At 44.3% G+C, this 17,569-nt stretch overlaps 1 protein-coding gene across 2 annotated transcripts; it reads right to left on the reverse strand.

The window, feature by feature from the left end:
- Window positions 1-2,018: 2,018 nt before the first annotated feature.
- Window positions 2,019-13,902, reverse strand: LOC142845807 (glutathione S-transferase A2-like). 2 transcript variants are annotated; one of them, XM_075965173.1, is made up of 7 exons: window positions 13,851-13,902; window positions 11,327-11,432; window positions 8,076-8,127; window positions 7,127-7,259; window positions 5,175-5,316; window positions 3,054-3,185; window positions 2,019-2,250 (listed from the first exon to the last, which is right to left on the reverse strand). In XM_075965173.1, the coding sequence occupies exons 2-7, from the start codon at window positions 11,411-11,413 to the stop codon at window positions 2,125-2,127; spliced, it is 672 nt and encodes a 223-aa protein (XP_075821288.1). In that variant the 5' UTR covers window positions 11,414-11,432; window positions 13,851-13,902; the 3' UTR covers window positions 2,019-2,124. The 2 variants fall into 2 exon arrangements, with proteins under 2 accessions (XP_075821288.1, XP_075821287.1); XM_075965172.1 differs by lacking the exons at window positions 8,076-8,127; window positions 13,851-13,902 and having other exon boundaries at window positions 2,024-2,250.
- Window positions 13,903-17,569: the final 3,667 nt, after the last annotated feature.

Below are 17,569 nucleotides of genomic sequence, written 5' to 3' on the forward strand. Positions count from 1 at the left end.
TCTCCACAACCACCACAGCCAGCAGAGTAAGAACCCACAGGAGGGAAGAAGGGAGTCTGACCTTGTGTAGTTTATTTGGGGCATACTTAAGCAAAGCACAATTTGGTGAAAAATTTCCTGGTGATAAGTTAATCCCCTGAGCAAATAAAGCACAAGACAAGACTACACCAAGACTCTTTGTAAAGTACAAGTGACATTATCCCTAAACATAGGTTCTATAGATTGACAAGCTCATGATATGGGTCATGTAGAGGATCCGGTATGATCTTCGTTACACAGATTGCTCTAGGCCACCAGGCTGTTAACCTCCCTTGTTTCCCAGCCTCCTGGGTGGGAAACAGGTAATGCCTCCTTCTCTTTGAAGGGACAACCCTGTGTGTTTGGCACTCCTGGTTCCCTAGAGCTTATCTGTGAGCACAAGGCCTCTGTGACTCCCACAGCTGGGGAGGGGCTGACGTGTGTGCAGATGTGCATGCTGGCCTGAGCTGGAGGTTGATGGCAGTGGAAGTGGAGCTCACCAGAATACACCAGGGCAGTGGTGGAGCCCAGGCTAGACCTTAGGAAGGGGAGGTATGCAGAGAGTAGGAACAGAAGGACCCACCAGGCTAGACCTCAATAGAAGATATATAGGACAGGACTGGGCCTAGATATTTGATATTGCATGAAAAGGATGAAGTCAGGGGTTCCAGTGGGGGCAAGTGTAACATGAAGGGGCCTGCTTGTTGGGGTTTTTGTCCTGCCCAGTTCCCCACAGCCGGCAAGCCCCAAAGAAAATCACACAGAGATCTCCATAAGTTATACAACTGATTGGTCCATTACCTCTGGCTACTTATTAGCTCTTGTAGCTTATATTAACCTATTATTATTATCTTTGTTAGTCACATGGCTCGGTACCTTTCTCAGCGGGGTAGCTTACATCTTGCTTCTTCTCTGGTCTGGGCAGAATTGCGGAGTGAGCTTCCTACTTCCCAGAATACTCCTGTTCTCATCGCCCTGCCTCTACTTCCTGTCTGGTTGACCCACCTATACTTCCTGCCTGGCCTATCAGCATTTATTTAAGACATGATTGACAGAATACAGACAGTTTTCCCACAACAGGCAAGGACATAATATTCTTCTGAATTTTTTGAGAGAGGGTATCACTATTCTGTAGCTCTGGCTGTCCTGGAACTCATCATATAGACCAGGCTGGCCTCAAACTCACAGAGGATCCTGTAGTTCTGCCTCATAAAGGCTGGGATTAAAGGCCTGTACCACTCCACTTGACTAAAGACAGCTTTTTCAAGGAAATTTTCTGTTATTGTTATTTTGCTGGAATGTGTGTTTTCATGTTATTTTGCTTTTACCATTAAAATAACTTAATTTTCATTTTGTGTGTTGAGGTGTTTTGCCTACAGGTATGGATGTGTATTGTGGGTGTGCAGTGTCCTCAGAGGCCAGAGGAGGACATCAGGTTCCCTGGAGCTTCAGTGACAGATGGTAGTGAGATGTCCTGTAGATGCAGTGCCCTAACCTGGGTCCTCGGCAAGAGCAGCTGTGTCTGTCACCTCTTAGCCACCTTTCCAGATTCTTCCTCACTAACTTAAATTTTAATTTTGTTTTCTCTGCTATTTTTCCCTTCTTAAAAAAAGAAAACGTTTTACTAGTTACCCAATTTCTGCTCCCCCGACTTGCAGTCTTTCTTTTCCTACATCTTTCTTTCTTTCTTTCTTTCTTTCTTTCTTTCTTTCTTTCTTTCTTTCTTTCTTCTTTATTTTTGGACCTTAAATTTTTCTTCTTTATTTTTCTCATTTTTTTTCTATTAATTTCTTCATTTTGCACATTAACTTTACTTTTAAACATTTTGGGTAATTCTACAATGTTTTTAGTCAATTCTTTCCTTATATTAGTGTTCTTCTTCTTTAGTTTTTCCTCACTTTGCAAGCTTTGTTTTTATTTGTAGTGATTTTTGTTTGCCTTCTTCTTCCTCAGTGATGTCTGCAATCCCAGCTCAACTGGTTGAAGACATGAGATACACATACCATTTGTTGATAATTATTATATCACAAGAGCCAGGATGAACAATTGTTCTTTATTATTTAATAACATCAATGACTGGTGTCTGTTGATTCTAACAATGCAGCTTTACTTAATGTTGAAAAGCTTCTTTGCCTCTTCGATTTGTTTTGCATCAAGGGGAGGCTTTCTCTGGCTGCCAGGCTGCAGGAACTTTTTCACATTGGGCAGGCTGCTGATTCTGCTCTTCAGGGCCTGTAATCCAGAAAACACAGCCTGAGAGTCAGAACAGCTCAAGTACACAGTCCATAACACATGAGCCCCGAGAACACAACCAACTGCATCCTTGCAACAGGTCTAGTGTAGACGTGAGAAGAACGACAAATCCATGAGCTAGAAACCACAGCTCAGCATAATTTCTTTAAAAACTCCTTTGACATCCAATTGCCTTCTCTTCTGGTCCCTGGACACACGCTGAAGATGTAGTTTTGTAATACAGAGCACAGAGCACTGTACCACTCAGGTGTAAGAGCAAAGACTAGCAAAGAAAAGTAAAGACATGAAAAACTGAGTTTGAACTGGGGGCAGAAAAGATCAAAGTCTGATCAGGAATAACTCACAGTCAGTTTTCACACTGGAGATAATGATCGGGTCACAGTGGGGAAGGTGAGTCGGACGTGGTGGGGACCATGGAGAGGGAAGCACAGTCCTGAGAAGTGGGAGCTGAGAAAAGGGTCAGCATGACAGAGACCTGCTCAGACACTGAGTGTGCAGAGACAGGCCACATGAGATGGAAGATGAAGGCCAGAAGCAGCCTGCAAGGAACAGGGGTCCAAGGAGAGAGCTGTGGGGTCCTGTGTCTTTATCAATGTAAAAAATATATTCTTGGGGTATCGGCCTCAAATCTCTATTTTGAAAAGTTTATCTTATTGCCTGAAACACTAATAGTGAGTGTTTAATAGCTCAGTATGGAAGCTGAAAGCCCTTCAGGAGGGCACAAGCCACCATTATATTTTCAGAGCCATGAGTATGTGGCTGCCTCTCTGAAATGATCTCACCTTCAGCAGGGGAAAAGAGTCCAGAAGGCTGGAGTCAAGCTCTTCAACATAGAGGAGAACTTCCAGCAGGTGAATGTCCACCCTGGTCAGCCTGTTGCCAACAAGGTAGTCTTGTCCGTGGCTCTTCAAGACCTGCCAAATTAAAGAAGACAGATTATGAGCATATAGGGTTGAGGTGTGGCCATTACTTCGTCCCAAGTCTCCCAATGGAGTCTCTGACTCTTCCTGGCAGGTATACAACTGCAGACACGGGCCTATGATGCAAGAGGCAGCATGAGAAGTCAGGCACGTGACCTCCTCTCTAAAGCTCAGGTGAAAATTCTCTGTCATTGCACTTCCCATGGCCTTCACACCGCCACCCTATGTACATTTTCCACATGGGATAAGGGCTTAGCCTCTTGCACATCATGGCTCCTCCCCTTCGTTTAAAATGAGAGAGCACCGGAAGTTCAGGACATTCGTCTCCCTGTCATGTCTGTTCAGTCCCGTGGGGAGAGGCCTCATCTGCAGGGAACATCAGTCACCAGAATACACCCTGTGTCTGTCCTCTCCTGTGTCTGCTCTCCTCAGTTCTCTGGAATCTGAAATACACCTGTCTGAGCTACAATACATCCTCCCTGTACAGCATCGGCTCTGACTCCCAATCTTCACTGCGTCATGACTGACGGGGCTGAATTGCTCAGGGGGAACTGAGTCAGAGTTCAGTAACTTTGTATGGATAGACGAGCATGCCATCAGCACATGGGGCTAATCTTCTTATCTGATTTTGGTTATTTATTTAACATTTATTTCAACATTTCTGGTTGTGAGAGTTTTTAATAATAGAAATGTCTTAGTTGCAATTTATGACATTTACTTAAATATCCAAGCAATATGAAAATCACAGATAACCTAAAGCACAAGCACTGGCTACAGCATGAGCTACAAGTAGAGAAGAATTAAAATGCTTTGTGGTCACCTTATCACAGTGTACACGTCTACATAGAAAATATATAATGACCACATTCAGAAACAAATAAAGCCAGGCATGGTGGGACACACATTTAATTCCAGCATTCAAGATGCTGAGGAAGGTGGATCTCTGGGAGCTTGAGGCCAGTCCACAGAGAGAGTTCCAGGAGAGCTAGAACTATATAATACAACAATTCTCTTGTAAGGAAAAAGAAAAAAAAAGGAAGGAAAGAAGAAAGCCTAAAACTACAAAAGGAAGCATCAAAAGTTCTCAGTACAGAGCTCACTGTATGCCTGGAGGTCATGAATCACGCACCAGAGATGACTCAAGCTGTGATGGCTGGACATTGTGTCCTATGAGACAGGGCCATGACTCCACAGGGTTGTGTGGGGACCTGATGGCTCCTCAATCCCTCACTGCTTCCACAGAGCAGAGGCAGCCGTGAGGGAACGTTCAGTGAATTATAAATGGGGTCAAAGTCAGGTCTCTGAGGAATGTGTAGGATCCCTTATCCTCTAGGATCACAGCTTTGTTCTTAGCTTTTATTTGACAGAAGATCAAGTCAGTCTGACGTGTTCTTGATCTTCCTCCAAAGAGAAGCCCCGACTAAGAGAGACACTGCGTGTACACTACACCCCTTCATGTGTGGATGTGCATGGCTCTCCTCCCAAGCCTGCCATCTGTGACCCTAACTCCTGCAGGCCAGTGTTCCTTTACATCTCTTCATCAGCCTCCTCCTCTCCCCTGCATCACTGTCCTAGGTCAGGTTCTTCTCCTCCGTCTTTGAAGCTCTCTCCTCTTCTCCTGACAGACAGTGGCTCTCTGGGCTCCCTGTGTGATGTGACAGAATATTTTACCATCTGTGTTTTCTGCAGTTTGCCCTGTTATGAAGCCCAGTGTGTCTGCAGGATCTAGGTCCATCTCTGGTGTGGGTCAGCCTTCCACAGATCAGTTCTGATTATGGCCTTGAACCCTGTTGAATGTGGACCACTTGATTGGTGTAACTATGCGGTGCCCCTTCACAGGCCATTTTTTACAGCGCCCTGTGGATAGGAAGCTGCACAAGGAGACTCATGAAAGGTCAGTGCAGCAGCCCCTGTCCCTTCCAACCTCTGCCTTTCGCTTGTCCTGGGAAGGCAGTGTCCTGACACTTCAAACAGCCTACTTACTTTTTCAAAGGCAGGCAAGTACCGGTTTTTAGTCTTGTCTTTTACCAAGGTAATCTTGGCTTCTCTTTGGTCCGGGGGACATATGACCAATTGCGAGATCATTTCAGTCAGATCTACAATCCCCTCTGTGTACATGTCGATCCTGAAAGACGAAATTATCATTATGGTCAATGGTTTAAAGGATTCACTATTTTATATTTTAATCTAAAAATACGAGAAATTTACACTGAAAAGTAGTTCCAAAGTTACTCACCTTAAATCAGTCATTATCTTTTGTATTTAATAGGTATGTTAACTTTCCCTATAGTACAGTTCTGATACACTTTTAGAATTTGTCAAACCCACACATGGTCCAACCCAAGGACAAAGGGTATCACTGGCCCGTCTAGAGATGCAGTCATGATATACTTGGTACCATCCCAGAAGATAACCATCAACCTCTAAAACTCTAAAGAGTGCTCTCTCTCTCTCTCTCTCTCTCTCTCTCTCTCTCTCTCTCTCTCTCTCTCTCTCTCTCTCTCTCTCTCCTACGTGACATGATTTGTTCTCAATGACTATGCAGAGATTCTCAGAGCTAACAAGCTATCTCCCAGATAAGCTCAAAACAGAGCCCTGTCTGAGCCCCAGCTGCGCCTCTGCGCATCTCTCATTCGGCTCAGGGGCATCAAGGTCAGTGTTGGATGTTCTCCACCCGATTCTCATAACAGCTCAATCTCCAGCTGCATTCTGGCCTTGGTAACAGTTGTCAAGACGTGCCTATTTCTACACTCATTTCAACCACAGCACACACAGACATATGCATCCCTTGTTCTAAACTGTATTTCACAAGGTGCTTTGGGGAGAGTTTCACTGTCACACTCCCACACACTTCTGGTTTGACCCTGCAAAGGTAGTGTTCTGTGTTCCAATGCATCTCTTTCATTCTAAGACTGCTGACACCCTCCGATGTTAGCAGAGTCTGATCCTCACTCCCTCGACCCCAATCCTGCCACTGTGGCAGCTGATGCAGGAGGACTGATTGCTTCCTTTTTATCCATGAGGAGTCAGAAACATTTCATATGATCAGAGCCAGGAATATGTGCCCTGGAGTCGGCTCACTGAACATCATACAGCATTCATGTCTTTATCATTGTTTTGCTTCCCTCACCCCTTCATGTATGTTCATGGCTAAAATCATATACTGTGCTCCTCTTTCATCTTGTACTGAATATCATGGCTGATTCTTCCATGAGAATATTATGAATAATGCTGCTATAAGTATTTCTATACAAGCATTGTTTCAACTTCATCTCTGTTTCCCATGGATAAATGATTCCTGCACTAGGGTTCCTGGTTAGCATCATATTTAACTTTTGATCAACTGCAATACTCCTACACAGTGGTTCATGACTGAAGGATTTTATCAAGCAGAGTGGGTTCCAGCCAGCGTGGTGCAGTCCATAGAACTGCATTAGTGCTGAGTGAAATGATTCAGGTAAACCTGGTCCTTGGGAACCTAAGCCTCGTTAAGTTGGCTAGTCCATAGAACTGGCTGGGAATTCAAGTTTTTGCTCTCCACTATTCCTATATATGGGACGTGGGAGGCAGTTACTTCACCTTCCTTCCCTAGGACTCCTCCTCCAGCCTCAAGCCCTGGTTCCTTTGCCCTAAGCTGTTGGCTGAGGTCCAGCACTGAAGCCTTGGGCACCTGGAGACATGGCTCCCCCATGCTCACACACTTGGTCACCATGTTTGCCATTCTTCCCTGTGCTGTGCAGACAACATCATCCTCGGCTGTAGCCACACTCACCTGCATCCGCCCCATGTGCCCTTCCTTCTCCTCCATGGACTCTTCCATACTTGGCCTAAGTGGTATAACCAGCCTGCTCCTAGACATAAACCCTGCCACCCTCTTGCTCATTCAAATCCTTCCTTTCTTTCCCCTTGGAGTAATAACAGGAAATATACCGTACAGGGCTCTCTCCTTCGCGTCCTTCCCATAGAGGTCGTATTTGGTGGCAATGTAGTTGAGAATGGCTCTGGTCTGTACCAGCTTCATCCCGTCAATCTCCACCATGGGCACTTGCTGAAACATCAAACTCCCATCTTTGAAAGAAGAAAGGAAAAAGGTCTGTGAGGTGTCCAAGTCTCACTTCTTAGGAGCAGAAAAGTTGTATTGAAGTGTCTGATCATATAAACAAAAGATAAATAATTGGATCTTAGTTTTGCAAGCTAAACCCCACTTACTTTTAGCTTCTGTTTCCTCTCTGTCTCACCCACCTTCCTTTGGCTTTTGATATTCTCACATCCATCTTTATTTCGTATCCAGACACATATTATATTTCTAGTGTATGTTTTTACGTCAGTTCATGTCCCTGGATACATATGGAAGATGAGGAGGGAAAGCAGAGGTCCCATGAAAGCAGAACTAGTATGCTAGACAATCTCATCATCGTCCTGACATTAAGGTGATGTGTGACATTTTCTTACGCAGTGAGCCACCTTGAGTTCCTCAGCCTGTTCTTGTGTGGTGATAGTGACTCATCAGTAGCTATGTTGAAAACGCTCAAGAAAATCATCCCAGCTGTTTTTCCTCCTGTGATGTAATCAATGGCCATGTACCTGTGTGGTTATTGGACCTTGTGGGTGGAACCCGGCCTGATAAGTCAGTGAGAGGGAGCTTGAATGAAATGGCTCACTCTGATGCAGAAAGAGTGAGAAAACATTTATTCCAAAGTCCTCAGACAAATTCTTGTAGAAATCTTCATTCCACTTTTATCACCGTCTCCATTTTCAGACCCTTCAAGGAGCCCCACCACCTCCATCACATCCCTCTGCCATTCCTGACTGTTCCCACCCATCACCCACCAACATCACCTTCTGGTAAACCTTCTAGTAGGCATCACAGACACTTTGTGTTACCTTTGATTAACTTTTCCATGTCTGCTGGGACTTCTATAAACTTCTCTTCAAACTGAAAGCAGAAAAAGAAAATGCATTCTCATTACCTCGTTCTGTATCACTGTAGACTTTTGAACTTGAGAGCATCCTTTGTGGTAGTGTATCTGCTTAAGTTGAGACTCCCAGGAGATATGAAGTATCTGATCATGACCTCATGGAAATTCAGATTAAACCCATCAAGAAAAGGGTGTTGATTATAATAAAGCTCCTTATTCCTGTAGTGTTCCTCTACCCTGACCTATCATGTTCATGCTTCAGCCCTAAGAAGAGAGTGATCTCACTAGAGGACCAGCACTGGGAGATTGGGGTTTTGCGCTCTCAGGAAAGTCAACTCTAATGATATAGAATAGAAGTTTCTATGTCTTCAAAATGGCCATTGCATAGACCCAAGATCACCTGAGGTTTGTTTTCTTCAAGATTTAGTATTGGTAATTTTAAGTGTGTGTGTGTGTGTGTGTGTGTGTGTGTGTGTGTGTGTGTGTGGTCTTGCAATGGGAATACATCCATCTTAGAGGTTAGAGTTCATAGAGGCCAGAGGACAGAGATTCCATTAGAGATGGAGTGACGGGCAGTTATTAGCTCTCATGTATGGGAGTTGGGAGAATTAGAAGGTTGTCTGCATGTGCAATAAGGACTTTAGAAGCCAAACCACTACTCTAGCCCCACAGCAAGTTGCTTACATTTGCGGGCTGTTGTTCTGTTTCTAAAATATTTGTTTTGTTTATGAAAATTATATGTTTTTGTGTGAGGGTATGCATATCCAATTACTGTCTACTCTGGAGTTTTATATAGGATCCTGGGATCAAAACCCATGTGGCTTAATCTTTAACAACCAGGCATCTCTCCAGCCATCTAGAGTAATTTAAACCACTTTGTTCCTTTCACAGTTTAAAGAAAATTTTCAGTCATGGAAGGGTGAATATCAGCTTCTACCATGGATGGTCAGACAGTTTGTGGACGATTTCATATCCCCACAGATTGGACTGACAGACAATGAAATGACGTCAACAACTTGCACAGCACTCAGAGAGGTGCAGGGAGTGGTGACAGTCATCACAGAGGTGGCTGAACTGTGATGGGCTTGGTGGGTGTGAGGGGGATGATGTCAATGGCAGCCATGGGCAGACTGAGCTTGAAGGTCTGAGCCAGGGTCTCTAGCGGCCTCTGCCCACTGCCTTCTCAGTCACTATGGACACAGAAGAGGAATGCCTGTGCAGACGCCCCACTCCTTCCTCGTGATCTGAATCAACAGTCCAATTGCTTAGAACATCCCCTGAGCCACAGAGGTGGTGTACAGACACTGGCACCCAACTATTCATGTATTTAAAGAACCCTCCTGGGCTGGCACTAGCGTGTCTCAGTTCTTATGCACTCCTTCATTCAGAAAGGATCAGCTGAAGCCCTGTTTGCTTAGGATTGGAGGTGGATTCCACAGTGGAGGGAAACACGTTGCCATGACTCTGAGGGAGAGTACCAAAGCCACCTTCACAGGACACCACTTCATCCTTTAATCTCCCATTCTGCTCCTGACTGAGGAGGGCAAGATCTCAGTAGCTTCCAGGACTTCCTCTCAGGGAATACCAACAGCTGAGCTCCCCTGGAGTAAGCTGGGAAGTGTTTTTCCCAGTGACACCTCTAGAGGGCAGCACTAAGGAATTTTCTGCTCTAAAGCTGGAAAAAAATTTAACCTCAGAATTTTGCTTCCAAGCTCACCTGGGCCTCTCTCGCACTTTCTTGAAAGCTCACAGGTGTGAGGCCACCTGAATATGGCAGCTCTGCTTTACATCCTACCTATGCCCTCCTGACCAGCCCAGCACCTGGCATTTGAAAGTTTCTACAAACCAATACTGAGTATTGCTTTTTTGTGGCAGGCGGTGTGTTTCTGTCTTCTGTGTCAGGGCTCCCATTTGTCCTGTTTATCTTTAACTTAACTCTATTGAACATCTCCTCTATAATTTACTCCTTTTCATAGTATTTATATTATAAGAGTGCAGACCAGAGGCATGGGCACCCTCTGAGGCTAGAATAACAGTCAGTTGTGAGCAGCCTGTGTGGGTCCTCTGCAGGACACCATGGGATTTTGACCACTGAGCCATCACTTCAGTCTCCTGTCCACTTGAAACCATTTTTATCATGGAAATTTCTGGTTCTATGCTGTAAAATCACACACAAGACACAAAGATCCTCAGCCATCAATCACCAGCTCCAATAGTCCCCAGGTAATGTCCACCGGGTTCATCTCTGCCCATCTATCTGTGACTCTGATTTTAATGTCAGACTTGAGGTGTCAAATGTCCCCATCGCAAACACTTTACCGTGATGTATCCAAGTGTGAGTACTCTTTTTGAAAGAACAGTGTCAGACTTAAAATTCAAAATATCATACCATAACCTGCAATAAGCAATTAGTATTGTCTAATGATCAGAATTCAAATTTATATTTCTATATCTCCTTTTTTTGTAACTTTATTCAACTCAAATAGGAAAGTAACCAAATGACTATTTGATTCTCTTCTATTAAAAACATCTTTAGGGGCTGGAGAGATGGCTCAGTGGTTAATAGCACTGGTTGCTCTTTCAGAGGTCCTGAGTTCAATTCCCAGCAACCATATTGTGGCTCACAACCATCTGTAATGAGATCTGGTACCATCTTCTGGCATGCGGGCATACTTGGAGGCAGAATGTTGTATACATAATAAATAATTCAATCTTTTTTTTAAAAAAAAAGAAAGCATCTTTTAATATGAATGTGTTCTTTGGTACAGAGCAAAGTAAAATTTTCATTTGTTTAAATCAGTCAATTTCTTTTTTAATACACGATGACTATCATTTTTTGTGGGGTTGATATTCACATTTTCACTGAGGGAGCAACAAGAAAGGGGGCCTCTTCCATCAGGTTCTTCAACCATCCGAGGCTTAGCCCTGCCCTGAGGTCCTGGTGGTGGCTGAGCACATTGGGCATGTTCCCATATCCCCCACAGGCACTGGGTTTCTGTAGCGTGTGGCCTGGTTGATCAAGGGGCATACTTAGTGTAAGGGTTGACTGAGGCATAATTATAACCCAACCATCTTGATCTTGGCAGAGTCGTGGGCACCAAGACAACTACCATAAGGTAAAATTGTATCCAAATTTCCTTGTGTGGAGCCTCTCACCTTAGAGAAGTATTTAGACTTATCTTAGGTCCCGTTCCAGAAGAGCAATGCACAACCTACCTCCACCCCTGCTGCAGCCAGGAGCCACCTGATGCACTCCATCCTGCCCCTGGCATTCCAGTAGTGAAGCACGGGCTTCCCAGCCATGGCTGCAACTGTGGTTTCACTGTGAATGAAAAGCAAAGAGATCAATCCTGGGGACTGCACTCTGGGATATGGTCAGTAATACAGCACTAGGGAAGGGCCGTCTGTCTTCTTTTGCAGGGGCCCAGGAAGGTCTACTGACTAATTTCTCACCCATCAATGAGCGCAAACCTGCAATTGCAACAAACAGGTCTCAGCTGGTCATGTGCCTTCACTTTGAGGACATAGACAGAGCATCCCAGACCGTATAGATGAAAGACTGGGAGCCTGTTGAGTTTCAGAAAGCAGACCATCATGGAGGGGATGAGACAAAGTCCCTCCCCAGCCTTTTGGTCCCTAGGTTGCTAGTTCAGAAGCCTTTGATGGCTTCATGTCGCCCTGCCTGTGCCAAACCCTTGTTCTCCCCACAGGAGAAGGGCCCATCTCCTGGTTGCAGGTCTGTTTCCCACTGCTAGACTGGATCCTGTTCTATGGTCCAGAAGGCGGTAGTTGATGCATCAACTTCATATCACAGGGAGTCACTGCCTTTGGTGCACAGCACGTAACGGGCAGTTGCTCATGTGAACTGCATGTAATCACCACAGAGTTTGCAGGTGAGGAGCTGCCCCTGTTTCCATTTACAGGAGAGATAGATGTGCAGACAGTCACGTGATGAGGAAACCCTGGCGAGTGCAGCTCAGCTCCTGCACAAGGAACCCACATGCTGGGTCCTGCTACTCAGTAGGCTGTAAGTCAACATCATGGCTCATGGGCAGTGTCTTCAACTTGTGATATAATTGGACATTTCAGAGTCTGTATTTTAAAATGGACTCTGCCTGTCTGTGTGTGTGTGTGTGTCTGTGTGTGTGAGAGTGTATGTGTGTGGATGTGTGTGAGAGTGTATGAATTTCTGTGTGTGTGTGTGTGTGTGTGTGTGTGTGTGTGTGTGTGTGTGTAAGTGCCCAAGGCTGAAGTGACCATGGAGGCTAGAAGAAGCACGGCCTCCCTGCCCTCAGGTCACAGCTGCTTCCCTTGGGCTCCGGACAGTTTCCTACAGCACTGTATAATGCTCTGTTCTTTTTGTCTTTCTGTTGGCTTTTCTCTGTTTTTTCCGTGAACTCTCCTTTGCCCTGGAGAGTTCAATACTGCGGATTCAGAGGGACTATGAAATGCTGAGGCTTTCAGATCCCTCCCCATACTGCAGAACCTCTAACCTCCTGGTTTTAGAGCTGCACACTCTCAGAGTCCGCTGGTCTCCAGATTAGTGATTAATGCTTTGAACCTTAGCATAGGGGTGGCCACATAACGGCTGAGAGTCAGAGTTTGGGTTTAACCTCGTTCCTCTACAGACTCATTTCTTCCTGCCATGTCTTCCTACAGAATTTTAAACTGTTTTCGGGTGTCGCACACATTTCCTCATACACACAGCTGTGATCCCACAGGACATCAGTAGACAGCCTTCTGCTTGGTATAAGGTTTAGCCCACAGTCCTCTGATTTCTCATGGTTCAATAGTTCAAGATTCATACTTTTTTTTTTCATTTGCTTTCTTGGGAACACCATCTAAAAACAGATTGTTTTGTTTGTAATTAAATAATAACATTGGGGGGGAGCTGTTTTGAGACAAAGTTTTTCTTGTCATGAAGCTAGCTCTCGTAGACAAGGCTGGCTTTAAAATCACAGATATCCACCTGCCTCTGCCTCCCTAGTGCTGGGAATAGAGGTGTACGCTGCCTGGCAATAATAAGATTGTAATAAAGTAACAAATCCTAAGTGTGAAACCTGCTGGTCTGCTATTTAAACAGGATCATCAAAGCAATCAGAATCCACAGGACACAAACAAATGGGGTAGAAATCCAAACTGGGGAAGGGCTTTGGGAGGGAGGCCTGGGAGAGTCTGGGTGAATTCAAGTTCTCAAGTGAGAGGAATCTGCACATTCTCTGTGAGACTGGAACACAGTTCAAGAGAAGAACGTATTGATCTCAGGTGTGTGAGCACAGTCCATGTCTACTCCTCACTGTCCCAAATCCCATGCGTTTAGATTCCCTTGTAAATACCTTAAATGCCACCCTCAGCTCAGTGGCACTGGAGGAGGAGGAGGAAGAAAGGAACAGAAGAAGGGAAGAATGAAGACCAGGACAGAGAAAATTGGGAAGAAGGAATGGAGGAAGGGAGGGAGGACAGAAAGAGAGAAGGAACAGAGGAAGAGAGATAGCTTGCTACTCAACATTCAGTAACAAAATAATCCATATGAACCAGAATCAAATGCAGGTAAAGTCAATGGTACTGAGCAGTGAATAAGATAAAAGTATATATTTATGTATATGTATATATATGGAAATTACATAATAAAAGTAGCTCCTTTGTACAATTAATGCATGCTAAATAAAACATTGAAAAGCTATTTTCCATTGATGTAGACATGGAAATTATTACACAGAGTATAAGAGAGAGAACTGACCTAGTGAGAGTCCAGACGGCTGCTCTGCTCAGCTCCCCAGCTCCTGTTCCAGATGAGTGTGGAAGCACTTTAATAAGGTGAGCATTCTCACCAACAGGGTGGGGCCCCACTGCCACTCCTATAGATTCACATAGAGTTCAAGATTCCAGAGTTTCATGATAGAGTAGAAAGCTGACGAATCAGGGAGGGGCTCACAAGCCAACACCCTCTCCTGAAGATCTAAAGTCCTTCAACGTTTAATGCTCCTGTGCCTCTAAGTAACCTCTCATGCGTGTTCCTGTGAACAACCCTAATGAAGCACGTTGCTCAGGACAGAAGAAACAGGGGAGGGAGGACTGAGCTAGAAGCATGAATGGTGTCACAGAGTCAACCACAGAACCCTCAGCTATGATAAGATGCGACTTACATCTACTGAATTTGGGGCAAAGTTTGTGAAGTAGCCTTAAATTACATAATTAACACATTGTCTCAACTTCAAGGGGAAGTTGAAGTTCAGGTTACAATGTACCCTGCTTACTGTATCTGATGAGAATGCTAATGTCCTGTAATAGATTATTTGTCTAAACCTTTGTCCTGTTTTAATCTGGAGTAGAAGGGCAGAAAGGAATTTCACAATTCACACTCAACTTCACCTGGATAGCCATCAACACACTGTCCCAGCATGCTCTGGGTCTCTGTGCATCTGTGCATCCCTGCAGTTCCTGCTGTGGTGAAGCTGTCATGTCACCATTAGCAATGTCATTAAAAGACAGTGAGAATTATGGTTACTTCCTGCCAAGTTCACACTCAGGGATCTTATCCACATACAAGGGCATCTATCACTGACTTCATTCACAGCCCTGCAAGTTCACTTGTGATTTTATATAATCAATGGTCCATAGGTCTCGGGCTATTAATCATTATCTGCTGACCTGGGTGGCTTCAGAGATGCGTGTCACTGCCTGAGTCTGTACACCCTCCTGTGTCCAGGGCTGGCCCCTTTGTATCCGGGTGTGCACTGCTAATTTCTCCTCAGCTGTAGAATCCACTCCACTGCTCTACAAACAGCTGGCAAAGCAGCAGTGCTGCCCTCCAGGGTGATGCGCATGTGCACAGCACAGGGTCTCATGATTTGTGCTCTGGGGTGCTTATCTTTCATCTGTGCCCATAAATAATAACTAATATATTCATGGTGTCCCTCATTTCATGAAGGTTTCTTTTATGTATTTTTAATTTCATATTCATTGTGTGACCTCTTTCCTCTACTTTATCTTTGAGGCTTGCTAAAGTTTCTTCTACTTGAACCATTCTATTTGTAAGATGTTCCCCTGAGTTTTCTAATTGCATCATTAAGATTTAAAATTCTGCCTTCATTTCAGCTTGAGCTCTCTTGAATATTCCTATCTCTCTATTGAATGCATTTTTTTAAATCCTGGATTGTCTTCATTATTTCCATCTGTTTTATGATTGTGTTTTCTTTAGCATCACTGAAGCATTTATTCTCTTTAAATTTATTGTGTTTTTTCTTCTCTAAACACCACCAATTCTGTGGTGAAATCCATAATTTCCGTATTAAGAATGTCTGTGATCTGGGGTTATTCTCATTGGAGAACATTTTATAGGACTGGTGTGTTTGCACGGGGAAGATGCTGCCTTCATCTTTCATATTGCTTGTATTGGTTTCCATGGGAACTGGGTGTGTGGGATTCTTTTGTTGGTTCTGTATCTGATGTGGACACAGCAGGCTGGCACAAAGCACAGAATGTGTGGGAATGGCACAGAACGGACATTGGATATGGTGTGTGAGGGATGGATCAGGGGATAGTAGATGTTTGAGTGTGGGGGTCTCTACAACCACCACAGCCAGCAGAGTAAGAATCCACAGGAGGGAAGAAGGGAGTCTGACCTTGTGTAGTTTATTGGGGCATACTTAAGCAAAGCACAATTTGGTGAAAAATTTCCTGGTGATAAGTTAATCCCCTGAGCAAATAAAGCACAAGACAAGACTACACAAAGACTCTTTGTAAAGTACAAGTGACGTTATCCCTAAACATAGGTTCTATAGATTGACAAGCTCATGATATGGGTCATGTAGAGGATCCGGTATGATCTTCGTTACACAGATTGCTCAAAAGCCACCAGGCTGTTAACCACAATGTTTTCCAGCCTCTTGGGTGGGAAACAGGTCATGCATCCCTCTCTCTGAAGGGACAACCCTGTGTGTTTGGCATTCCTGGTTCCCTAGAGCTTATCTGTGAGCACAAGGCCTCTGTGCCTCCCACATCTGGGGAGGGGCTGACGTGTGTGCAGATGTGCATGCTGGCCTGAGCTGGAGGTTGATGGCAGTGGAAGTAGAGCTCACCAGAATACACCAGGGCAGTGGTGTGGAGCCCAGGCTAGACCTTAGGAAGGGGAGGGTATGCAGAGAGTAGGAACAGAGGGACCCACCAGGCTAGACCTCAATAGAAAATGTTCAGGACAGGACTGGGCCTAGATATTTGATATTGCATGAAAAGGATGAAGTCAGGGGTTCCAGTGGGGGCAAGTGTAACATGAAGGGGCCTGCTTGTTGGGGTTTTTGTCCTGCCCAGTTCCCCACAGCCGGCAAGCCCCAAAGAAAATCACACAGAGATCTCCATAAGTTATAAAACTGATTGGCCCATTACCTCAGGCTACTTATTAGCTCTTGTAGCTTATATTAACCTATTATTCTTATCTTTGTTAGTCACATGGCTCGGTACCTTTCTCAGCGGGGTAGCTTACATCTTGCTTCTTCTGTGGTCTGGGCAGAATTGCGGAGTGAGCTTCCTACTTCCCAGAATACTCCTGTTCTCATTGCCGTGCCTCTACTTCCTGTCTGATTGACCCACCTATACTTCCTGCCTGGCCTATCAGCATTTATTTAAGACATGATTGACAGAATACAGACAGTTTTCCCACAACAGGCAAGGACATAATATTCTTCTGAATTTTTTGAGAGAGAGTATCCCTATACTGTAGCTCTGGATATCCTGGAACTCATCATATAGACCAGGCTGGCCTCAAACTCACAAAGGATCCTGTAGTTCTGCCTCAAAAGGGCTGGGATTAAAAGCCTGTACCACTCCACTTGACTAAAGACAGAGCTTTTTCAAGGGAATTTTCTGTTATTGTTATTTTGCTGGAATGTGTGTTTTCCTGTTCTTTTGCTTTTACCATTAAAATAACTTAAATTTTCATTTTGTGTGTTGAGGTGTTTTGCCTACCGGTATGTTTGTGTATCACGGGTGTTCAGTGACCACAGAGGCCAGAGGAGGACATCAGGTTCTCTGGAGCAGGAGTGACAGATGGTATTGAGATGTTCTGTAGATTCAGTGCCCTAACCTGGGTCCTCGGCAAGAACAGCTGTGTCTGTCAACTCTTAGCCAGCTATCCAGATTCTTCCTCACTAACTTAAATTTTAATGTTTTCTCTGCAATTTTTTCCTTCTTAAAAAAAAAAACAAAAACCTTTTACTAGTTACCCAATTTCTGCTCCCCCGACTTGCAGTCTTTCTTTTCATACAACTTTCTTTCTTTCTTTCTTTCTTTCTTTCTTTCTTTCTTTCTTTCTTTCTTCTTTCTTTCTTTCTTTTTTATTTTTGGACCTTAAATTTTTCTTCTTTATTTTTCCCATTTTTTTCTTTTAATTTCTTCTTTTGCTCATTAACTTTATTTTTAAACATTTTGGGTAATTCTACAATGTTTTTAGTCAATTCCTTT

This window comes from Microtus pennsylvanicus, chromosome 3 (assembly GCF_037038515.1).
Source record: "Microtus pennsylvanicus isolate mMicPen1 chromosome 3, mMicPen1.hap1, whole genome shotgun sequence".
Classification (NCBI taxonomy): Eukaryota; Metazoa; Chordata; class Mammalia; order Rodentia; family Cricetidae; genus Microtus; species Microtus pennsylvanicus.